General features: G+C 43.1%; 1 protein-coding gene across 1 annotated transcript in view; it reads right to left on the bottom strand.

Moving 5' to 3' along the window:
* Window positions 1–24,981, bottom strand: part of LOC148854743 (Di-glucose binding protein with Leucine-rich repeat domain-containing protein) — a 64,408-nt gene extending 39,427 nt beyond the window's left edge. Inside the window, exons 1-5 of the mRNA XM_088986653.1 lie at window positions 24,733–24,981; window positions 23,578–24,624; window positions 23,063–23,213; window positions 21,490–21,561; window positions 20,933–21,001 (exon numbers count right to left, since the gene is read on the bottom strand). Of these exons, the coding sequence (XP_088842779.1) occupies window positions 20,933–21,001; window positions 21,490–21,561; window positions 23,063–23,213; window positions 23,578–24,624; window positions 24,733–24,805 (1,412 nt within the window). The 5' untranslated portion in view covers window positions 24,806–24,981. The remainder of the gene's footprint in view (window positions 1–20,932; window positions 21,002–21,489; window positions 21,562–23,062; window positions 23,214–23,577; window positions 24,625–24,732) is intronic.
* Between the last annotated feature and the right edge of the window lie 658 nt (window positions 24,982–25,639).

Raw genomic sequence — 25,639 nt, 5'->3', positions numbered from 1 at the left:
GTCACCCACAAAACAACGGAGGTACATCTCTATGGTACGGTTTACCACCTCCGTTTGCCCGTCTGTCTGTGGGTGGTAGGCGAAGGAAAAGGCTAGGGTAGTTCCTTGCAATCGAAATAGCTCCTTCCAGAAAGTGCTAGTAAAAACCAGATCCCTGTCACTGACGATGGATTCGGGTAGCTCATGCAAACGGAAAATATGTGTGAAGACGTGGGCAACCGAAACTGTGCTATATGGGTGGGATAAGGGAATGAAATGAGCATACTTGGAAAAACGATCCACCACCACGAATAAGACTGATTTTCCGCCGACCTTGGGTAGGCCTTCAATGAAGTCCATGGAGATATCAACCCAGATCTGTGTTGGAAGTGAAAGAGGTTGGAGAAGGCCCGTCGGGTGTAAGTTTTCCCATTTTTGTTGTTGGCACATAGAGCAATTCTGGATGAAGTCCCGAATCGAAGCCTGCATACCATGCCAATGGAAATCGGAGTGGACGCGATGCAATGTCTTCTAAACACCTTCATGTGTGGAGTCATGAATGCTGGAGATGATGGAGGGGATTAAGGAACAGTCGGCTGGGAGATATACTCGTCCCTCGTATAGTACCAGCCTGTCGTAAATGGACCAATTTGGGTTGGTCACTCCGAACTGTATTTTCTGAACAAGGTCCCTCCACTCCGGTGATTGGGGCAGTATGCTTCTAATGCTTTCCAATAGGGTGACGTGGGGCTGAGAGACTGCACAAAGGTGTATAGCATCTTTGTCACGCCTGGACAGGGCATCTGCGGCTCGATTTAAGGTCCTTGCCTTGTAGTCTATCCAGAAATCAAACCCGAGCAGTTTACTTGCCCAGTGCTGTTGAGGTGGAGTGGTAAGCCGCTGCTCCAGTAGATACTTGAGACTGTAGTGATCTATCTTGATGATGAAGGGTCTCCCCCACAAGTATGGCCTCCAGTGTTGTACGGCCTTGGCTAGTCCAATAAACTCACACTCGTAGGCCGGTAGCTTTAGATGCCGGTCAGCTAGTTTGCAGCTAAAGAAGGCTATGGGGTGTCCTTGCTGTTGTAGTACTGCTCCAATGCCTATACCGGAAGCATTGCATTCAACCGTAAATTCTAGGTCAAAGTTTGGTAACTGTAGCACGGGGGTGGAGGAGAGTGCATCCCTTAAGTTTGCGAAGGCGGCGTCAGCTGCTTCATTCCACTGGAACGCGTTCTTCTTTAGCATCTTGGTTAATGGGGCAGCCAATAGTCCAAAATTCTTTACAAACTTGCGGTAATACCCAGTCAGTCCTAGGAACCCGCGGGGAGCTTTGGTGGACTGAGGTTTGGGCCACTCTTGAATTGCTTGGATTTTGGAGCCATCTACTGAGACACCTTGCCCGCTGATTACATGTCCCAGATAAAGAACTTGGCGCTCCTCGAAGGAACATTTGGGCCGCTTCAGGAAGAGTTTGTGTCGGCGCAGTAGTTCCAGAACAGTTCGTAGGTGACGAACGTGCTCAACCCATGAAGTACTGTAAACCAGGATGTCGTCAAAGAATACTAGGACGAATCTGCGAAGGTGGGGCCGAAATACCTCGTTTATCAATGACTGAAATGTGGATGGAGCGTTGGTGAGGCCGAATGGCATGACTAGAAATTCGAAGTGGCCATGATGCATCCGGAAGGCTGTTTTTCCACATCCTCGGGGGCCATCCGGACCTGAAAGTACCCTGATCTGAGATCTAACTTCGAGAAGTACTGAGACCCGTGGAGTTCATCCAACAGTTCATCTACCACGGGAATCGGAAATTTGTCCTTGACGGTTCTGTTGTTGAGTTCTCTGTAATCCACACAAAACCTCCAAGTGTTGTCTTGCTTTGGTACCAATAAAACCAGCGAAGAGAAGGGGGAGCGGCTGGGGCGGATGATTCCTTGTTTCAACATTTCCGCACACTGTTTCTCTATCTCATCTTTTTGCAAATGTAGGTAGCGGTATGGCCGGACAACGACGGGTTCTACACCTGGTATTAAAGGAATCCGATGGTCACACGATCGGGCAGGTGGAAGTCCCTTGGGTTCTTGAAACACGTCCGGGAAGTCGGTGAGAAGTCTCTCCATCTCTGCAGTGTGCATGGTTTCGCCATGGAGAGTATGCACTTGCGGCCTTTTTGCCTTTACCCTGGTTCCCTGCCAGGTGACTTGTTTTCCATTCAGGTGGAATGACATGGTTAGGGCACTAAGTCCCATAGGATAGGGCCTAGAGTGATGAGCCACTTAACTCCAAGCACTATATCAAACTCGTCCAGAGCAGCACAAATAAATCAGCGGAGAAGGGTTTGGATTTGACCTGTATTTGGATGTTCCTACAGATTCCAGGGCTGTGAACTCTCTCCCCATTTGCGACGGCTACCTGTAGTTGCGGTCTGCCTTCCACCGGTAGTTTCAGTTGAAGTGTCGCTTGCTCGCTAACAAAATTGTGTGTGCTTCCTGAGTCCACAAGAATACGTACTGGTTTCCCTGCCACCTGTGCCCGCAGCTGCATGGTTTGGGAGTTCTTTATCCCGGTGATGGCATGGAGGGAGATCTCGGGTTCTAGTGTTGTGGGTTCCTCCTCGTCTTCCTCTAGTTCGTCTACCAGGAGGCAGAATAGCCGCTTGCATTGGTGTCCGGCTGAGTACAACTCGTCGCAGTTGAAGCATTGCCCTCTTGCCCGGCGCTCCGCCATCTCAGCTCTAGATAAGCGTTTGATGGGAGGTGCCGTCATGCTGCTTCCTATGTTGGGTGCCGATCCGGAAGTGTTACCTGTGTGAAGCTTTTGTTCCCTACTGGCTGCCAAAGAAGGCCCCCCCAATCGATTTCGGGTTTGTCTAAGAAGTTGTTGAACGCCCCATGCTGAAAGATCCTCGGCTGATCTGTAGCTTGCGCTCGAAAGCGCGGGCTAGGTTCATGGCGGTGACCAGGTTGGGAGGGCTCTGCATTCCCACATCGACTCTTAGGGGCTCGGCTAATCCAACGGTGAACATATCCACCTGCTGATCTGGGCGTACTGAGGTGGCTCTGGTGAGAAGGGTTTGAAATTGCCGCTGGTACTTGGCTACGGTCCCTGTTTGCTTGAGGTTAATTAACTCTCCCAATGGGTTGCTTGTCAATGGGGGCCCGAACCGGAGGAGGCAGTAGGACCTGAATTGGTCCCAGTTGAGACCTGATTCCTCTTTCTCTACTCGGTAGAACCAGAGTTGTGCTTCTTCTGTGAGATGAAACGCGGCCAGACTGACCTTATCCCTTTCCTCCGTGCGCTGATTGCGAAAGAATTGCTCGCAGCGGTACAGCCATCCTAGTGGGTCGCCGCTGCCGTTGTATGAAGGAAACTCCACCCTACTATACTTGGGTATGACCGCGGCTGTTGGGGTGCCGATCTGTCGTTCGCGGGATGCCTCTGCCAAATCTGGTCGACAGCTGTTGGTGGTGGTCGCCCCTTCAGGGCTCCTCTGCCTGGTGGAGAAGTACGACTCGAGTAGGCAACAAAGCTCTCGGACATTTTCCTTGACTTCTCTCACTTTCGCATGGTTCTCCACGAGTCGGTGTTCCAAGTCGTGGGCCCTGGATGATAGCTGCTCCATATCGCCCATGACGTTTGGCTCTGATACCAAAATGTTATGGGCCCGGGCGTAGGATCTCATCACGGGTCGATCCACGGGGAGAACCTCTAGCTTCCCCTTGCCCCTCCCCTTGCGTGCAGACCCTATCATGGCGACCTAAAGGTGATTTGTTCAAGAGATCACCCTAACTCTCCTTTACTCTTCTCTTTGACTGAAAATTGAATGCCTTTATTCTCAATTCGCAGCTCCTTAAATAGGAGATTACAAGAGGTGAGAATCCTCTCTGTAGGAGGACTCCCTATAGAATTCGACTACTTACAGATAAGGCTAAGATAAATCAAACTCGAAGATCAACCAAACTCCTACTTCTAATAGATAAACAAACTCCTATTCTTCTAATAGATAAAGTAAGATAAGGGAAACTACTAAAAGGATAAGATAAGATAAGCTGAGAGATGATAAGATAAGCTGCCGCCCTGTGGGCCCCTCCTTACTGCTGCTGACGGCAGCTGTACGTCCTCCCCACGAATGCATCCACAACAAACTCTTGGGACAAATTAGGGAAGCATGCCTCCCAACTAGTGGAAACTATAAATTTATCCAACTTTAAGATTGGTACTTCCTGATTATTTGTCCAAGTGTACCTTGCTCTTGTTAGCAGTAAGTCCACCATTCCCATCTTTTCATAAATTGTGCAAAACCCGACATACCCTTGCAATCTCTATTTCCACCCCTATTCTCATGAGAAAATCTAACAATGTTGAAGTCACCTCCTACCACCCATGGGAACCCCCATCTTTCTGGTACTTCATTCAATTCTTCCTAAAATTTTACTTGCCTACCCCTATCAACCAGAAAATAAATTCTGGTCAATACCCAATCAAAACCTTCTTGACTTCTTCCATTGTTTGAAAGTGTATTGTCATTGAAAATTAACCCCTCTATACTTCACAAGTGCTCAATACAGTTGAAGTCTTCCCCTACCACCATGGGAACCCCCATCCTTCTGTACTTCATTCAATTCTTCCTAAAATTTTACTTGCCTACCCGTATCAACCAGCCAATAAATTCTGGTCAATACCCAATCAAAACCTTCTTGACTTCTTCCATTGTTTGAAAGTGTATTGCCATTGAAAATTAACCCCTTTATACTTCACAAGTGCTCAATACACTAGTGTCTGAAACTGCCATCATACCCCTTGTTACAATCCCTATTTCCCCATATGCATTGCACCATGCTAGCCTTCATTATTTCCATCTTCATTTCTTGTAAACAGATAATTGTTGTCTTCCACTCCCTTAAAACCAATAAAAAAAATGCTTGCAACCACTCTTCTATGCCCAAAATTTTGACCTCTAATATTCCACAAGATGACTCTTAACTAATCCATTTCTTTTGAAAACAAGGTAGCATGTACCCCCTCCAACCCTATTGTCTTTCCTTGATCTGTACTTTCCCATTTGCTTACTAGTGATGAGCTTTCCACTTTGTCATTCAGTCCCCAAGACAGCCTAAAGAATTCCCAGTTTGTTCTCCTTCCCCTTTTACCCTCCACCTTGATTGCCCTTCTTTCGATTACCATGAGCAAATTACCGTTTCCTATCAAAAAAGTAAAAAAAAATACCATGAGCAATTGGCTGGTTTTTGTCTCCAACCCCCTAAACGAAATTCCCAACAACTCTCCAAAAGACAATAGCTTCGACAAAAACCTAGGGAGAAATTTCTTCTTTATCAACCTGTTGTCTGTTGTTGTGATGTAAACTGTAGAGAACACTGATGTGGGCCCCACAGCTACGGTCCACACTGTGTTCGTAGGGTAGAAGATGTTCTAGTCTGCCTAGGGTTAGCTATTGGTCATTTAGTTGTTTCAGTTGTTATTTATTTCAGTCTTGTTTTACTCTATTTGTTATGTAAAGACTAAGGGCAGATCTGTCCTTTCCATGTAATGAGCATAACCTATAAATATTAATTAAAGTGGTGGCGGCAGAACATTAAGCTTCTGCTCCTCCTTTCAACCCTTGTGTTCTACTGCTTCTCCTCCCTCTTTCTCTTCTCTCTTTCTTCTTCTTATCTTCGATCCTGTGATTCATTAGGGTTCAAGACTGATAACAGTCCTGAACTTCTAGTTGGTATCAGAGCCAGGTTCTCTCATGTGAGTCTAGTCCAGCCGACCACATGAGAATCATCTAAGGCTAGAAGCTGAGAAAGGAGAGTTCGTTGACTGGTTCTTGGAGATCTCCAGAGGATTAGCAGTTGTTTGAAGAAGTGTCACAGTTGTAGCAAGTTGGTGATCAGGAAGAATCAGAGAAGGCTAGGGTTCGGGTAACCTTGGTAGGCAGCAAACTGCATTCTACTGTAAGTTTTTACTTTCTGAGAGAAGTAACATCAGAAAAGATAGGTTGGACCTATCCAGTAAGGGTGGCCGAACTACTCTAGGGTTTTATCTCTCTATTCTCTAGGGTTTCTCTAGGGTTTTGTCTTATCCCTACGGAAAACCCTAGTATTAGGCCGAAACTTGTGATCTTATTCCTGCGGCAAACCCTAGAATTCTCCTCAACATTGATCAGTTTTAGGGTTTCATATTAACCCTAATATAAACCTTATCTGTATGGCTCTTAGGTTTGATTAAAACCTCGAATTGGCTTCAGCATATCAGATTGCTCTTCAAACTGTGTTTCAGTCTTCTTTTGGGGTTTCGAACACTTTTGAAGGGGTGAAAACAGTTTGGACTGTTGCTGTTGTGTGTGGTTATTGATTTCAGATCAGTCTTATATATATTTCATGCACATCTATTGTGAGTACAGATTAATTCTCTACTGATTTTGTGACTGTTGTTGGGAGTTCTAATGCTGGTTTTGACTGTAGTAACCATAGTCTTTGATACTTCTGGTTCTTGACTGAAATGGAGTTTAAGAATCAGGCAGAAGGCAGTTTTGGGAACAGCAGTTATGGTGGTGGTTCTGAGACAGGTTTTCAGATTACAACCGTAAAGTTTGATGGATCAAACTACTTGGAATGGGCCCAATCAGCCATGATGGCTATTGGGGGAAGGGGAAAAGTAGGGTATCTCTTGGGAGATGTAGCGAAACCTTCCAAGGGAGACCCTATGTATACCAAGTGGGTCCAAGAAAACTACTTGGTTATGACATGGCTCTATAATTCAATGTAGCCCCATATCAGCCGAAATTACTTATGGGCAAAGACAGCCAAGGAGATATGGAAAGTGATGAAAGAGACTTACTCCCAACCCCTTAATGCTGCCAGAGCATATGAGTTGAAATGTGAGGTGAATGCCCTTAAACAAGGAGAGAAACCGGTGTCGGTCTATTTCTGTAACTTGCAGTCCCTGTGGCATGAGATTGATCACTTAGAGACTCTTGAGTGGGAGAGTCCCAAAGATGCTCAAATACATAGAAAGCACATTGAGACAAACAGAGTGTTTGAGTTTCTGGCAGGACTGAAATTAGAATATGATATTGTGAGGCAGCAGATCTTGACCAGAGATAGTGTGACCCTCTCTCAGGCATACTCCTTAGTGCACAGTGAAGAGACCAGGAGAAAAGTCATGATGCAACCTCAGCCACTTACACCTGCCTTGGTAGCTGTCAAACCCAAAACAGAGGGTGATTCAGAGAGGGACAGAAAGAAGGAAGATAAAAGGGATGTGGTGTGTGAGCATTGCAAGAAACCTAAACACACAAAAGAAACATGTTGGAAGCTACATCCACATTTGATCCCGGCAAAGTTGAGAAATAAAAGGAGTAATGCTCATGTGGCTACGACTACTGATTCAGCATCCTCATCTAGCACGAGAGGCACACCATTAGAGACCTTAGCTGCAGTTCGGGCAGCTCTAATACAATTGGAGAAGGAAGTTGGCAGTTCAGCCCAGTTACCGCAGTCATCATCAGCTCCGGCTACATCGGCCTTTGCACACTCAGGTACTCGAGCCTCAGCCTACCATGCCTCCGCTCCAGGTACTACTGAACCGTGTTGGGTAATAGATTCAGGTGCATCTGACCATATGACCAGCTTGCCCTCTTTGTTTACTACTTATCACTTATCTTCTGGTAGGGATAAAGTATCTATAGTTGATGGTTCTCTTGTCCCTATTTCTAGCAAGGGTGACATCAAACTGTTAGATACTATATCCTTGTCCTCTGTCTTACATGTTCCTAAATTGGATACTAACCTCCTTTCCGTCAGTAGCATTACCAAACATTTGAACTGCTCAGTAACTTTTTTCCTGACCGATGTGTTTTTCAGGACATGGAGACGAAGAAGGTGATTGGGACTGGCTGTGAGACGAATGAGATCTATCTGCTCGGGGAGAGTTCTCGTCGGGAAGAGTCAGTGGATAAGAAGTTACTTGTTTCTCAAGTTGTGAGTCCGGTTATGTTGTGGCATAACCGATTGGGTCACTTATCTTTTCGGTCCTTGAAGAGTCTGTTTCCTACTTTGTTTGAGTCTGTTGAGTCATCTCAGTTGAAGTGTGAAAGTTGTGAGTTGGCTAAACATTGTAGAAACTCTTATTCAATGAGTAATAAAAGGAGTAATAGTTCTTTTGATATTGTGCATACTGATGTTTGGGGGCCACATCACATTCCTTCTAGGGGGGGGTACAGGTATTTTTTGCTATTTGTTGATGACCACACCCGGTTTTCATGGGTTTATCTTATGCGATCACGAGATGAGGTGCTTGTCCTGACCCAAAACTTCCACCAAATGATCCTAACACAATTTGATGCAAGGATAAAAGTGCTTAGATCTGATAATGCAAAGGAATACTTTGCTAAGCCATTGGCATCGTACCTCATTAATCATGGGGTTATCCACCAGAGCACATGTCCTCATACACCTCAGCAGAATGGGGTTGCAGAGAGGAAGAATAGGCACATCTTGGAGGTGGATAGAAGTATTATGTTTACCTCCAACGTCCCTATTCGCTTCTGGGGTGATGCTATCCTTACGGCGGTATATCTTATTAATCGGATTCCTCATCGGGTTCTTGATATGAAACCTCCTTTTTCCCTTCTATACCCCAATGAGGAGTTGTTCACTATTCCCCTCAAGACATTTGGTTGTACCTATTTTGTTCAGCTTCTTGGTCCCAATCACTCAAAGTTTCAACCCAAGGCCTCCAAATGCATCTTTCTTGGTTATGCACAAACTCAAAAGGGTTATTGTTGTTATGATCCTTTCTCAGGGAAGAAGTTTGTATCCATGGATGTCACTTTCTTTGAGGAGACATCCTACTATTCTCGGGTCTCTCCTCAAGGGGAGAGTAGTGAGCGTGGAGATTTGGGTCTTTTTCTTCAGGGGGAGGAGGAGTGCAGTGAGGACAGGGTTAATACCTTTGGGGCTGTTCCTTTACCTATTCCAGTTGATGATGATGAGGGTTGTAGTGATGAGGGCTGTAGTAGCGAGGGTGGTCAAAGGGATCGGGAGTTGAGAGTTTATCACAGGCGATGCAGGCAGATTGATCCTGGTCATCAGCAGTCCCAGCCAGCTACAATCTCTTCTGCGGCTCCAAGTCCAGATATTACAGTCCCAGGGCCCAATAGAGACTCCTTCCATTGTTGCTGCATCACCCTCTGCACATGACCTTGACCTTCCCATTGCCCTCCGTAAAGGAAAACGGCATTGCACCACATCTACAGTCCACTGCATCTCCCAGTTTTTGTCCTATGATCGCCTATCTCCCTCCTACATGTCCTATCTCACCTCTGTTGCTGATGTCCCTATTCCGAGAACAGTGCAAGAAGCCCTATCAGTCCCGAAGTGGAGAGGTGCAATGCAAGCTTAAATGGATGCCCTGTTGAAAAATAATACCTGGGAGCTAGTTGACTTGCCCAAAGGAAAGAAACCAGTTGGATGCAGGTGGGTATTTACTGTGAAGCATTATGCGGACAGTTCCATTGAGAGGTACAAAGCTCGGCTAGTTGCAAAGGGGTTCACTCAAACTTATGGTATAGATTACTTGGAGACATTTGCCCCGGTAGCCAAGATGACCACCATTCGGGTTCTATTATCTCTTGCAGCAAGCTACACTTGGCCTTTGTACCAAATGGATGTTAAGAATGCTTTCCTGAATGGGGACTTGCAGGAAGAGGTCTACATGCAGTTGCCTCCTGGATTCTATGATACAGAGGCAGTTAAGAAGGTTTGTCGGCTCAATAAGGCATTGTATGGTTTGAAGCAGTCACCTAGAGCTTGGTTCGACAGATTCAGACTAGCCCTTGGGAAGTTCGGTTATGTACAGGCCCAGTCAGATCATACACTGTTCATCAAGAGGGTGGAGTCGTCATTGACACTACTTGCAGTTTATGTTGATGATATTGTGGTCACAGGAAACGACAACCATGAGATTGAGTCCCTCAAACAGCTCCTTCATCAAGAGTTTGAGGTGAAAGATCTGGGTACACTACGGTATTTTTTGGGTATTGAGGTTGCTAGATCTAAGCAGGGGATCTTTGTCTCTTAGAGGAAATATGTGTTAGATCTCTTGGCTGAAACTGGAAAGCTAGGTGTCAAACCTGTAGATACACCCATTGAATAGAACCACAGGATTAATGCAGAGAGTGGGAAAGCTCCTATATCTATGCCTTACCCGACCAGACATCAGTTATGTCGTCAGTGTTATCAATTAGTACATGCATTCTCCTAGAACCACGCACCTTCTAGCAGCAGAAAGAATACTAGCATACTTGAAGAGATGCCCGGGTAGAGGTATACTGTTCAAGAACAATGACCACATGAAGGTGGAAGTCTATACAGATGTCGGTTGGGCTGGGAGTGTCGATGACAAAAGGTCTACCTCTGGATATTGTGCTCTTGTGGGAGGTAACCTGGTTTCTTGGCGGAGTAAGAAACAAAGTGTTGTCTCTCGATCCAGTGCTGAAGCTGAGTACAGGTCAATGGCTAATGGAGTGGCTGAAATTCTTTGGCTGAGATCACTACTTAAGGAGTTGGCTGAGATCACTAAAGTTGTATCACGGAAGAAGCTAGAGGCAGATCTATCCAAGTTGGGAATGATAAACATTTATTCCCAGCTTGAGGGGGACTATAGAGAACACTGATGTGGGCCCCACAGCTACGGTCCCACTGTGTTCGTAGGGTAGAAGATGTTCTAGTCTGCCTAGGGTTAGCTATTGGTCATTTAGTTGTTTCAGTTGTTATTTATTTCAGTCTTGTTTTACTCTATTTGTTATGTAAAGACTAAGGGCAGATCTGTCCTTTCCATGTAATGAGCATAACCTATAAATATTAATTAAAGTGGCGGTGGCAGAACATTAAGCTGCTCCTCCTTTCAACCCTTGTGTTCTACTGCTTCTCCTCCCTCTTTCTCTTCTCTCCTCTTTCTTCTTCTTATCTTCGATCCTGAGATTCATTAGGGATCAAGACTGATAACAGTCCTGAACTTCTAGTTAAACCTTGTTGATGTTGTACCTGCATCCCATTCCTCCACTTGGTTCATCACTATCAATCCAATCTCAAGTATCTCATCATACAACACTTCCCTTTGCTTTTCTTCCCTGATGATAAGACAATAGCTTTGGTCCTCTCCACCCCCATCTCCTTGATGGATATTGCTTCACTGCTTGATTGAAGTTCCTCCTCTTGAAGCTCTTCTTGCATTCTACGTCAAATTTCCTCTTGGGGGTTGCTTCTTTGATTCTTATTAGACTGTTATGGTGTAGTTGGGTCCCTTTTGCCCCCACTACCTTCATTCCCAAAATTATTCTCCTCCCCTTTTTCATTTGCTTGGTCCATGGTCCACGTTGATGTGCTCAGCCCAAGGCTCCTTTGCATTGTCTCCTTGGATCCCCTTACGCCAGTCCCAATATCTCTTGCCAATTTGTTTTCATAGTTGACTCACCTAGTTGATCGCAAGCCCTCCTTCATGTGTCTTTTCTTGGGTTGCTTCATACTTTACCCGGTCTGCCCAATTTAGTAAAATTGCTACTTGGTTTGGGTTGTCCTTCCGACCATGTGCCACTTATACATTGACATCTCTTACCACTTATAAATCTAAGGTGGTGACTACATCACTACCTACTTCTACCCTCCATTCCCTTTCTATCTTGTACCCAATTCTCTCCAAACATCTATTCACCACCATCTGAATGAGCCCTTCTTGGTTTATTAAATTACCTTGTCAATATGCTTTGTGTTCTTGTTTTTGTTTTGTTTTTTTTTTTTTTTTGATAGATATGCTTCTTGTTCTTGTTAGAGAACATCTGTCATCATAAGTGGTCCAATAGCAAGGAATCCCCCCTACCCCACCTTTATAAAAAATTATCAGATCTCAACCCCTCTTATTTGTCACATGGCTCCCTTGCTTCAACTATCCTCTATCGAAGTTGTCTTCCTCGATGACAACAACCATTTCCCTCTCTAGCAATTTCTCAAATAGTCTTCACTATTTCCTTATCTTCGATTATTCTTTTCATGTCTTCTACTATGCTTTTCTCATCAGTAACCAAACAAATTTTATTAAAAATTATGAAAAGTGTGTTAATTTATACAAATGCAATACATAATTGAGATCCATTACAAAAAAGCACCCCAAAACATATTTTCTCTTGTTGCCCCTTGTTTTGCCAGCTCATTAGCTATGTTGTTTTCAGTAGAAGATCAAGACTGTAATCAGTCTTGAATCCTAATAGGTTTTAGGTTTACAAAACAGAAGAAAAGTGAGAGAAAGGAGAGAGAATAGAAGAGAAACACGAGAACACAAGTGGTTGAAAGGAGGGACAGATTCTAATAGATCTGCCGCCGCCACTTTCTTATTATTTATAGTTTATGTTTAGTACATAATGGAAAGGACACATCTGCCCTTAGTACTTACATAATAAATAAAGTAAATAAAGCTGAAATAAATAACAACTGAATTAACAAACTGGCTCAAACTGACACTACTATAAATGGAACAAATAACTACACATGCTGTCCTACGAACACAGTGGGGACCACTCCAGTGGGGCCCACATCAGTGTTCTCTATACTCTCCCTCAAATTGGGAGTAGATATCTATCATTCCCAACTTGGATAGGTCTGTCTCTAACTTCTTCCTTGGTATAGCCTTGGTGAGGATATCCGCGAGCTGCATATTAGAATGTGATGTACAGAAGACACACTTCTTGTGATGTGACCCTTTCTCGCACAAAATGTCGATCAACTTCGATATGTTTAGTTCTGTCATGCTGCACTGGGTTGTGGGCTATATTAATAGCTGCCTGATTATCACAATACAACATTAAGGGCTTTTCATATTCAATACCCAACTCTTCAAGTAGTGACCTCAGCCACAAGATTTCAGCCACTCCATTAGCCATTGACCTGTATTCTGCTTCAGCACTAGAGCGGGAAACAACACTCTGCTTCTTACTCCTCCAAGAGACAAGGTTACCTCCCACAAGGGCACAATATCCAGAGGTAGACCTTCTGTCATCAACACTCCCAGCCCAATCGGCATCTGTATAGACTTCCACCCTCATGTGATTATTGTTCTTGAGCAGTATACCTCTACTCGGGCATCTCTTCAAGTATGCTAATATTCTCTCTGCCGCAAGAAGATGATAAGTTCTAGGGGAGTGCATGTATTGGCTAGCAACACTAACTGCATAGCTGATATCCGGTCGAGTGAGGCAGAGATATAGGAGCTTTCCAACCAACCGTTGGAACATAACTTTGTCTTCAAGAGGCTCCCCGCCCTCTGCACTAATCTTGTGATTTTGTTCGATGGGTGTATCAGCCGGCTTAACACCCAACTTTCCAGTTTCTGCCAACAGATCTAGAACATATTTTCTCTGAGAGATATAAATCCCCTACTTGGATCTAGCAACCTCAATACCCAAAAAATACCGTAGTGCACCAAGATCTTTCACCTCAAACTCTTGATGAAGGAGCTGTTTGAGGGACACAATCTCATGACTGTCATTTCCTGTCACCACAATATCATCAACATATATTGCAAGTAGTGTCAGAGAGGACTCCACCCTCTTGATGAATAGTGTATGATCTGACTGGGCTTGTACATAATCAAACTTTCCAATGGCTAATCTGAACCTATCAAACCAGGCTCTAGGTGACTGCTCCAAACCATACAATGCCTTGTTCAGTCGACAAACCTTCTTACCTATCTCTGTATCATAGAATCCAGGAGGCAACTGCATGTAAACCTCTTCCTATAAGTCTCCATTCAAAAAGGCATTTTTAACATCCATCTGAAATAAGGGCCAATAATGATTTGCTGCAAGGGATAACAGAACTCGGATGGTGGTCATCTTGGCTACTGGGGCAAAGGTCTCCAAGTAGTCTATACCATAAGTCTGAGTGAACCCCTTTGCAACCAGCCGAGCTTTGTACCTTTCAATAGAGCCATCAGCATTATGCTTCACAGCGAACACCCATCTGCATCCCACCGGTTTCTTTCCTTTTGGTGGGTCAACTAGTGCCCAAGTATTATTCTTCAACAGGGCATCCATTTCGACTTGCATTGCATCTTTTCATTCTGGAACTGATAAGGCTTCTTGCACTGTTCTTGGAATAGGGACATCGGCAATGGAAGTGAGATAGGATCGATAAGATGGAGACAAATGATCATAGGATAAGAACTGTGAGATGCTGTGAGTTGTAGAAGTGGTGCAATGTCGTTTCCCTTTGCGAATGGCAATAGGGAGATCAAGGTCATCCACAAGAGGGGAAGTGGCAACAGTGAGAGGTATCTAAGTAGGCTCTGGATCTGGAGCTGCGGAAGTATCTGGAGCTGGCCGGGACTGCTGATGACTAGGATCAACCTGCCTGCATCGCCTGTGATAGACTCTCAACTCCGGCTCCCTCTGACCACCCTCACCATTACAACCTTCATTATCCAGTGGAATAGGTAAAGGAACAGCCCCACTTCCACTCTCACTGCTCTCCCCCTGAGGAGAAACCCTAGGATAATAGGGTGTCTCCTCAAAGAAGGTGACATCCATGGAGACAAACCGTTTCCCTAAAACTGGATCATAGCAGCAATAACCCTCAAAGAAGGTGACACCCAAGGAAAATGCATTTGGAGGCCTTAGGTTCAAACTTGGAATGATGAGGCCCGATAAGCTGAACGAAACAGTTACAACCAAAGGTTTTAAGGGGAACAATGAACAACTCCTCGTCTGGGTATAGAAGGGAAAATGGGGTTCTCATATCAAGAACCCGGGAAGGAACTCGATTAATGAGATAAACTGTCGTGAGGATAGCATCACCCTAGAAGCAAATAGGTACATTGGAGGTAAAGATAATGCTCCTAACCACCTCCAAGATATGCCTATTCTTCCTTTCGGCAACACCGTTCTGCTGTGGTGTATAAGGGCAAGTGCTCTAGTGAATAACTCCATGGCTAAGTAGGTAGGAGGTCAATGGCTGAGCAAAGCATTCCTTTGCATTATCAGATCTAAGGACTTTGATTTTGGTTCCAAACTGAGTGAGAACCATCTAATGGAAGTTTTGGGTCAGAGCAGGAACCTCATCCCGAGAACGCATAAGATAGACCCAAGAAAAACGGGTATGGTCATCAACAAACAGTAGAAAATATCTGTACCCACCCATAGAAGAGATATGATATGGCCCCCAAACATCAGTATGCACAATATCAAAAGAGGAATTACTCCTTTTATTACTTAAAGAATAAGAGGTTCTACAATGTTTGGCAAACTCACAACTCTCACACCTCAACTTTGATAACTCAACAGACTCAAATAAAGCAGGAAACAGACTCTTCAAAGACTTAAAAGACAAATGACTTAATTGGTTGTGCCAAAGCATAACCGAACTCACAGACTAGGAAACAAAAGACTTCTTATCCACTGACTCCTCCCGACGAGAACTCTCTCCAAGCAGATAGATCCCGTTCGTCTCATGGCCGGTCCCAATCACCTTCCTCGCCTCCAAATCCTGATAAACACATCGGTTAAGGAAAAATGTTACTAAACAGTTCATGTGTTTGGTAATACTACTAACTGAAAGCAGGTTAGTATCAAGCTCAGGAACATGCAAGACAGAAGATAAAGAGATAGTATCTAATAGCTTGATGTCCCCCTTGCTCGAAATGGGAACAAGGGAGCCATCAGCAATGGATACTCTATCTCGGCCAAAGGACAAGTGATAAGAAGTGAACAAAGATGGCAAGCTAGTCATATGGTCAGGTGCACCTGAATCTATTACCCAGCAGTGGTTAGTATTACCTGGAGCTGAAGCATGGTAAGCTGAGGCTCGAGTACCTGAATGTGCAAATGCAGATGTGGCAGGTGCTGATGGTGACTGAGATGGCTGAGCTGAACTCCCAACTTCCTTTTCCAACTGTATGCGGGCAGCCCGAACAGCAACTAAAGTCTCTAGGGATGTGCCTGATGAGGATGTTGAATCGGTGTTCACGGCCACATGAGCATTACCCTTCTTATTTCTTAGTTTTGCTGGGACCAAGTGAGGATGTAGCTTCCAACAAGTATCTTTTGTGTGCTTGGGTTTCTTGCAATGTTCACATACCAGATCCCGTTTATCTTCCTTCTTCCGATCCCTTTCTGAGTCACCCCCTGGCTTAGGTTTAATAGCTGTCAAGGCTGGGAAAGAGGGCTGAGGTTGCATCATGACTTTCCTCCTGGTCTCTTCACTATGCACCAGGGAGTATGCTTGAGAAAGGATCACACTATCCCTTGTCAATATCTGTTGTCGCACAATGTCATATTCTGAATTCAAACCAGCCAGAAACTCAAATACCCTATTCGTCTCGACTTGCTTTCTGTGAGTCTGTGCATCTTTGGGACTCTCCCACTCAAGGGTCTCTAGATGGTCAATCTCATGCCACAAGGATTTCAAGGTAGAGAAGTAGACAGAAACTGGCTTCTCTCCTTGTTTAAGGTTGTTCACCTCACACTTCAGTTCATAGGCTCTGACAACATTAAGGGGTTGGGAATAGGTTTCTTTCACAACATCCCATATCTCTTTGGCTATCTTTGCCCACAAGTAATTTCGGCTTATATGTGGCTGCATAGAATTACACAGCCACGCCATCACCAAATAGTTCTCTTGAACCCACTTGGTGTATGTTGGGTCCTCCTTGGAAGGTTCTTTCACATCTCCCAGGAGGTAACCCAGTTTTCCCCTTCCTCCAATAGCCACCATGGCTGATTGAGCCCACTCCAAATAATTTGACCCATCAAATCTCATAGTTGTAATCTGAAACCCGGTTTCAGATTCACTACCATAACTGTGGTTTCTAAAACTACTTTCTCCCTGACCCTTAAACTCCATCCTTGATCAAGATTCAGTGGCTACAAACTGTTAGAGTCACTATACCAGAAAACAGAGTCAAACAAGCACGTCTGAAAATTGATCTGAAACCAACACAAATCTGATCTGATCTGAAATCTGATCTAAAACCAACCCAAATCTGATCTGAAATCAATCGCCTATCACAGTATAGGCAAGGAATCAACTCAAATCTGATCTGAAATCAATTGGCATGCATAGTACCAAGCAGCCTGTCAATCTGAGATGCTATTTTCTGAAATCACTACTGTGGGGCCCACTGCTGCGAGAGCAAAATTAGGGTTTCAACTGTGGGTCTGAAATAAGTGCTCAACTGCACTCTCCAAGTAGCTCGCATAAGTGGGACTTGTCGTAGGGCAATATGAAACCCTAAAACTAATCACCTCTGAGAGGGAGGGGGTTCGGCCCAACAGTCAAACCCTAGAAACAGACTTAAACACAGTTCGGCAAGTCAAACCCTAGAAACAAGCTTGAACACAGTTCGGCCCCTACTTCTAGATAGGTCCAACCTATCTCGACTTATTGCAGTCTCTGAAACTCAATAAAAAAACTTATTTATGTACCTCGGTTTACTGTCTTCTAGGATTACTTGAACCCTAACCTTCGCTGCTTCTTCCTGATTACCAACTCTCTGCAAGCCGCGGCAAGTCTTCAACTGCTACGAACCTCTCCTAGTAATCTCCAAGATTCAGCCACCGAATACTTCTTCAAAGCTTCCAGCCCTAGCTAGTCCTCATGTGGTCGGCTGGACTAGACACACATGAGAAGCCCTAGATAGGCTCTGATACCAAGTAGAAGATCAAGACTGTAATCAGCCTTGAATCCTAATAGGTTTTAGGTTTACAAAACAGAAGAAAAGTGAGAGAAATGAGAGAGAATAGAAGAGAAACAGGAGAACACAAGTGGTTGAAAGGAGGGACAGATTCTAACAGATCTGCCGCCGCCATTTTCTTATTATTTATAGGTTATGTTTAGTACATAATGGAAAGGACACATCTGCCCTTAGTACTTACATAATAAATAAAGTAAATAAAGCTGAAATAAATAACAACTGAATTAACAAACTGACTCAAACTGACACTACTATAACTGGAACAAACAACTACACATGTTGTCCTACGAACACAGTGGGGCCCACATCAGTGTTCTCTACATTTTCCACTCTAGAAACCCAACTAAAGTGGGTATTCTACAATCCCCATATATTACTTAATTCCCTTACAATATGTCTATAGTGCCATGATCCCTCCAGATTACTCTTCAATTTGTGATAAGCTTGGAATAGTCTTCTAATATGTTTTCCCCTGTTAAAGCTTTATAAATTCATTGTTCTTCCACCTTGATTGCTGCAGTATAATTGTTTGCTAGAGCTGTGACTTTCGGTGAAATTTCCAGCTAGATTGAATCCACCACATTCACCATTGCTGGTAGAAAGCCCAACCATCTCACCTTAATCCTGATTTTTGCCTCTAATTGATCCTATGGATATGGGTGATGAGGTGCTCCTCCAATATTATTGGCACCCAACTTTAACACCCTTACTGCTGCTCCTGGAAATGTTACTATGAACAAAAATTTGATTTCTGCCATTCTTTGTACTCTTAACTCTGAGCACCAGTCCCTATATTCAAGATGCCCATCTTTACAAGTCTTTCACTGAGTACTTCAACTCAACCATCCCGCTCCCATCTATGACCTGGTAAAAGCATGTGCACCCACCTTCAGCATCACCTTTTCTTCCATTGACCAAGCCATTAATTGTGCTTTGTCCACAAAGGAGACTCCATTCATGCCTCTTGTGTTTGCCTATTCCTATCCCTTTGATCAAGTAGTGCTCTTTCTCTTTTCCCTATACTCAAGCTTCCAAAACCAAAACTATCCCTGTTTACCCCTTTGTCTATGAATTAACCAAAGAGTTTTCTGATCTCCAAACCCATCTGAAAACAGACTCCAGCTCCCTTGCTATTTGGTTCGCCTCCCTCATAGTGCGCCCATGCTGCCATCTTCCTTGCACCCCCTCTTTCAGCCATCCCACTACTACTTTGAAGTCAACTTCCTCCAATATATTTCTTAAGTTTAGTATTCTACCCACTTAAATGCATTGTAGTACAGCATATAGTTTGGCATTTGGCCCTCATAGAGTCTCCTTGCCCAATTGGTCCCAAGTAAATGGCTAGAATATTACCTTGTTTATTTTTTATTATTCCTATCCCTGATGGCCCTAGATTTCCCATGCCACTTTGTTGACTCTATAGAATCCCAACCATTGGGCCTAAAGTCCAAAGACACTTTTTTAACTGAATGCAATTGATTGAGAGAAATCCTTCATGATAATCTGTCAATCTGTCAACCATTGGAACTTTTGTCCTTTACAAGTTTCAAATATGTTATCGGTTGTTTAGAAGGATCTTGCCATTTCTACCATGTCCCCACATACTAAACTAAATGGTAGATGTTGAACATTTAAAGTTGATAGAGTAGATGAAAAAAATGCAGCTGGTGAAAATAATTAAAATATTAAGCTAAATGAGAAGAGATTTATTTCTTTTTTGTTTTCCTTGTCTATAAGCCAGCACAAAGGACTTCCCTTTATAAAAAATAACATGTGTCTACTTTTCTTTTGTCCCCATATACCCCTTTGTCTACAAATTGGGAACTTGGCTTCCGTAGAGGGTTGAGGGATGAGGAATCCGTATCAGCTTCTGAGCTCTTATTGCTACTTGATTTTGTTTGCTTGGACCCACTCAATTCTGATAGGAAATTTGGACTTTGACTCCGAAAGGGTCATTTACTTGTGCTTCTTTCTTTAAATCCCTTTGCTCTAGTTCCTCTCCTTGGGCATTCCCAGTTAAAGAAGTTTGGTCTAGGCCTATTCCCCCAAAAATAGTTGTCTTTTGTTGGGAAGTTTACTACGGTAAAATCAATACAATGAATAACTTACAGAAGAAAAGACCTTTTTTGTATTTATCCCCTAACTGGTGTACTTTATGCAAAGCGCAGAATGAGGACTGTTACCACTTATTGATTTCCTGTCCTTTTGCTGCAGCCATTTGGAATTGGGTTTTTGATTTGTTTGTGTGTAGGTGGAACTTGCCAGCTGAGGTAAATTTGTTGTTTTCTCCATATACCTTTGTGTGGACCACAAGAAGAGGGAGAATTATGTTAAAGTGTATAAGAGCAACTCTCCTTTGGACTATTTGGGAAGAAAGAAATTCCAGAATTTTTCAGGAGAAGGAAATAACCATTCTTGAGGTCGAGTATATTTTGAGAAGGACTACTTTGTGGTTGAAATCCTTAAAGCTCTTCGAAAATTACTCCTTCGATGATATAATGAGGAACGTAGTTGCCCTCACTTCTTCTAAGAAGCCTAGAATTCAAGTAACTTGGACTCCACCGATGGAGGGTTTTGTTAAGCTGAACTTTGATGGAAGTAGTCAGGGTAATCCAGGACCGTCTGGTATTGGTGGTGTACTGAGAAATGAGGACAGCAACATTCTTACCCTTTTTTCGGGACTGGTGGGAATAGGAGACTCTGTGAGGGCTGAACTCCTAGCTGCAGCACAGGGGATACAGATTGCTTATCAACTTGGAGTGCAGAACTTAATAATTGAAGGAGAATCCAAGGTGGTAGTAGGATGGTTGGCTGACCCGGGTACTGTCACTTGGGACTTCAAGGATAATTTAAAAAAGGTGAATGGCTTTTAAGGGATATGACAGTTAGATTTCAGTGGGTGGGTAGATTGGCTAATGCCTTGGCTGATTATCTTGCTAAACAAGGGGCTACTCGGGTTTCCTTGTATTGGGCTTCTCTGCAATTTTCTTTGTCCTTTGTTCTGTTTATTAACTAAAGGGTTGATGATATCCTCCATCTCCCCTCCTTAAAGGGGAGGTAGCATCTCGTGCCTCTCCCTAAAATGTATTCTCTTTGGCTATGAATTAATAAATCTTACAATTCACTGATAAAAAAAAAAAAAAAAAGCCAGCACAAAGGACAAATCATTAGAGAGATGCAATAGCAAGAAGCATGTTATACTTACAGTCGTGTAAGAGATTTTTGACCAAGTTGTGAGGGTATAGTACCTCCCAAAGAATTAGAACTCAAGTTCCTGTAGAGAAATAATGCAAACAAACTCAACTGGAAAACTTCTTGACATGGGAGGTAAAGCAAAATTCAGAGCTCATGAAGAAGTAGCAGAAGGGACATCATTTGGAAACCACTGGTCAACTATTCAAATTCAAGTCCCTTCTTTTAGAAACCATCACTTTTTGCATAAACTGACCATTCAATTATCATTGAATGGATAAAAATGGCAAAAGTGAACAGTTTTAGATTTTAATGAAATGTAAAAAAGAGAAACTGGGGAAAATTAGCGATGAAGGCAAGGAAAGAATTCATTGTTGGCAAACATCCCAAAAAATTACAGCCATGGATGCCACAGCCAAATGAGATTCTGCTCTTTCAAAAAATATAGGTAAAATGTTTTTCATCTTTAGGATTTTATGATTTACAACAGCAACAAAAAAATCAAATAATAAGATTACAAGATTGTGGAACATACAGGGATGATAAAGTACATAATAAGTCAATACTTACAGGCTTACTAAATTCGTCAAAAGGCCAATCTGCTCACTGATATACCCTTTCAAGCCTTGACTTCCAAGATCTCTGTTGAAGTTAAAAAATAAAAATAAAGGAACTCCCATAAGGGGAAAACTGTAAACAGTTCCACACTTGCCAAACATGTTTTTTTTATGAATAACTTGCCAAACATGCTTTAACCAATGAATTGATGCAGTTCACAAATATTTAAGGCCTGAATTTCAAACTAATACTAAGCAAGTAGTAAAATTAGCATCTTGCAAACATAACTATTCACCAATTTAAAATTGATGCAAGGAAAAGGAATATAGGCTTTAACATGGCCTAGAATTTGAGAATCTTCTTTTGTCAATTTCATTAATCAGGTAACTAATGGCATCAGAAATTGTGACCATAGAAAACTACAAACATGATTTGCTCCAGTTCATTTTGATGATTATCCTTACCAAAAAACAAAAGGAGTGATATTAGAACAATAGAACGGAATATATGAATAAAAGAGTTCAAAAAAGAGAAAAACCAAGATTGTAATGAGACTAAACTAGCACATGCAAATGAAAAAACATGTAGAATTATCACTATCTGGGGCATGTAGGTCAGACTAAGACATAGGTGCCAATGAGTTCAGGTAAAGCCAGGTGAGAAGCACTCAGTCACTGTCATCCAGGCAATAATTTCTTTTTATGAAATAACTTGGTTAATCTAATTTTGTTTCCCTAATTTTCATGAGCGAGCTTGTTTCCCTTACTAAATAGCAAGTATCAACTATTAAAAATTATCCAACAAGGAAAAAACAAGCGTGACAATTAACAAATAGAAAGAAAGTAATGCTATATGACCTGTGAATAAAAACAAAGGTGTGGACTGTGGAGCCCCTATTCTGTTAATGCAAGGAGATAAAGGAAAGCATGTGTATAAAAATCAGAGAATGGGAGAAAAAAAGAAGCTAAACAAAGTGGCATAACCCTTGTTATGTTGAATGTGATTGAGATATGGTGTGTGTATAAATGAGTGGAGAGTGATTACGGAGAAAAAAAAACAATAAAAAAACAAAGGGGTAGAGTTCCTGTTGTACCATATGTATGTATGCATGTGTCTATGAGAGAGAGATCATACTTTATATTGCTTACACAGATTGAGAGAAAAGGAGAAAGAAGAATAAGTTTGTTTGTTACAGAGAAAGAATACAAGTGGAAGCCCAATGGTTGTGAACACATTACTAAACCCATTTTATGGTTCTTTGAATTCAAAGCTGGCCTTTTACAGTTTCTTCTTTGACCCTTATCCATATAAAACCCAAATAAAAGCCTCGTCCAATTTTGCAACAATGAAGTTACACCATGGATTTTGCAGTTCAGTACACAATGAAGTCAGTATTTGTCCTAGTTATCTTCCTGTATTTGACTAAGTTTCTCATCACTGAAGTTCCCAAATTTTTATAAGGTTCATGTCAGTTGATTTAAAGGGACTTACTAACAAAATTTTCTACATATAGAAATGTGCCGCTAGGAGATAGATCCTGAAAAAAAAGAAAAAAAAAAAAAAAAAAAAAGAGGAAAGTTCTTACATTTGAGATACCATAAGGGCAGACTTGTCCTTGTTAGGGTGGCAAGTAACTCCTTCCCAAGCATCCCAATTAGAAGGAGCACATGGATCCCCATTCCAGCCCATTCTATCTGGAACCTTCAGTGATTCCTTCAATGCTCGCATCGCAGTCACTACACCACATCCATTCATCAAAGCCAAGTACGATGACTATGCAAAAATAGAACAATTATTTCTGACAGTTCTAACTTAATTTCCTACTCATCTATATGCTTATGCTTCATGAATCAACCTGGCAGATACTCTACCTAGTAATTCAGAATAAGGGTTGCATGCGGGGGGAGAGGGGGTTGTGAAACTGTAACTCTATATTACTAGCCATAACACAGTCAGCTTCTCTCTGCTGTTTGGTCTCCCACTATCCCTTACGGTCTGGGATGTTTTGGAGTTTTTTCAGTCTCATAAATTAATAAATTTTACCATTACTGAACAAATATCAGGAATCAAATTTACAATTGATATACACTATTCCCATACCTTGCTCAGGAACGGTAGCAAGATCCCTTGGAACCATGGCGTAATTCTCAAGACCGCTTATCAACGGAGAACCAACAACAGGAACAAGCTTCACTCTCAAATACGTAGTGTTCAAGTTCTTCACAATATAATGCCAATTGAAAGCGGCAAAACTCCCAACATGCTTAAAGATATCAATCCTACTCACATTCCTCTGATTGATGAACACATCAAAAACACGCTGCCCTGCCGCAGTGACACTCGTATCAATCTCTACAAAATGGAACCAAACCAAGTAATCCAATTTGGCATCAACAGACAGTTCATACTCCAATGCTCCACCACCCACAACTGTAACCGCCGTCTGGTACAGATGCATAGGGAAGTAATTAGGCCGTTGGTTCGTCCCAAGAACATTTCTCCTCGTTTGAATAACCTTAACTGAATTCAAGTTTCCTGTGCGGAATTCCGCATCAGATTGCCAAGCACGCCCGAACAAATCCGTGTCATTGGTAAACCCCGCTCCCAGCAGATCAGAACCACAAGTCAACCGCCCGTAGTTGATCAAAATAAGATTATTGCCGGTGGTCGAAGAATCGTAGGACAAGGGATCGATTTGAACAACCTCAAGCGATCCAATCACCGGAGGATCAGTGGCAATGCTGTAAAAACAGATATCCGCTTCGCCGTCCTTGACGAAGGCAAACAGATCAGAGTAAGCCCCGGTCCGGCTCACATCGTCCCCCCACGGCGACCGCCAGCTGAACACAAGGGTCCCCTCGACGGAGACATCGAAGCTGGGGGAATGCAGCTTGCCGTCGTAGTTATCGTAAACGGTGAAAGTACGGATGTAGTAGCGGCCGGTGGGGACATTGACGATGTAGCAATTCTTCTTGCCGAATGAGATGGGGAAGAACCGAAGGGTCTGCTCTTGTTGCTGCTGGAAGAGATGAGTTTCGGCGACGGGGGAAGTTGAGCCGCCGGTGAAGAAACGGTCGGAGAGCCATGTCTCGTTGAACCTGTTGGTGAAGTTGGTTTGGCCGCCGCAGTCAATTCGATAGGAGGTGTCTGCGAGTCAAGAGGATGCTTGCTTTTTAGAGACGGTTAAGACAGTTAAAGAGTTAGTTGGTTAGTGAGAGAAATAGAAATGGAAAGAAGAGAGAAGAGATTGCTTACCGTAGGGATACGAGTTGAGGGGAGGAGGAGAAGAGAGGAGAAGAGGGAAAGCGAGGAAGAAGAAGAAGGACATGGCAGTTGGGTGTGGAGGAACTGCTGTTTCTTCGGACTTCAGACATGTGAAGAGGAGCAGAAGCAGATAGACATGTGAAGGGAAGCAATGGACTAAAAAAATATAAAAATAAAACAAAAATGATGAGAGAGAGAGTGAGAGAGAGAGAGAGAGAGAGAGAGAGGACAGGAGAGGAGAGTGGAAGGAAGTAGAGGCGTTGAACTTTTGCTAAAATGCGCGTCTTACGGTGAAGAGGTTGGTGGATTTGGATGGGACCAGTGAGAGGGAGAGAGTGTGACCCAAGTACAAAGCTAGTGAAGGTTTTTTACGACGCCACGTCATCTAACACATCTATGTACGTTGGGGTGCTCAACGGGAGAACTAGTGCGGTTTCGACTTTCGACAGTTGCCGGATCGGAATATTATATTAGGTCGGAATACGGGAGAGCTGGTGCAGCCGAACGGGAGCAACTTTCGGAAAGTGAAATTTAGGTCATGTGAGGAGCTTCTTCCTTTATTAAAGGAAATGGAAGAGTAATTGTTGGTAATCGTAAGTCGTAACGTGATTAAGCCTGTCCCGATTCCTGATCACGAAAAAGGTGGCAAGCTACGAAAAAGGTGGAAGAGTAATTGTTGCTGCATACAATTTACGTTACGTGTATTGAAAATTGACATGGACCGAAGCTCCAAAAACCAAAAGTAGACATTTACGTTACGGGTTTTGCTTGCCCAAATCCGATTCCGAAGCGTCATCAATCCAACCCGCCCCGACTAAATGAGGAGGGAATATCGAATCCGAGCATCCGACCCTACACTATCAGTCCTACACGTAAAGAGTACAGATATAAATTAGAC

Source organism: Nelumbo lutea, chromosome 4 (genome assembly GCF_056320005.1).
Source record: "Nelumbo lutea isolate HS-2025 chromosome 4, American lotus-T2T, whole genome shotgun sequence".
Lineage (NCBI taxonomy): Eukaryota > Viridiplantae > Streptophyta > Magnoliopsida > Proteales > Nelumbonaceae > Nelumbo > Nelumbo lutea.
This window is presented reverse-complemented; position numbering and strand designations above follow the sequence as displayed.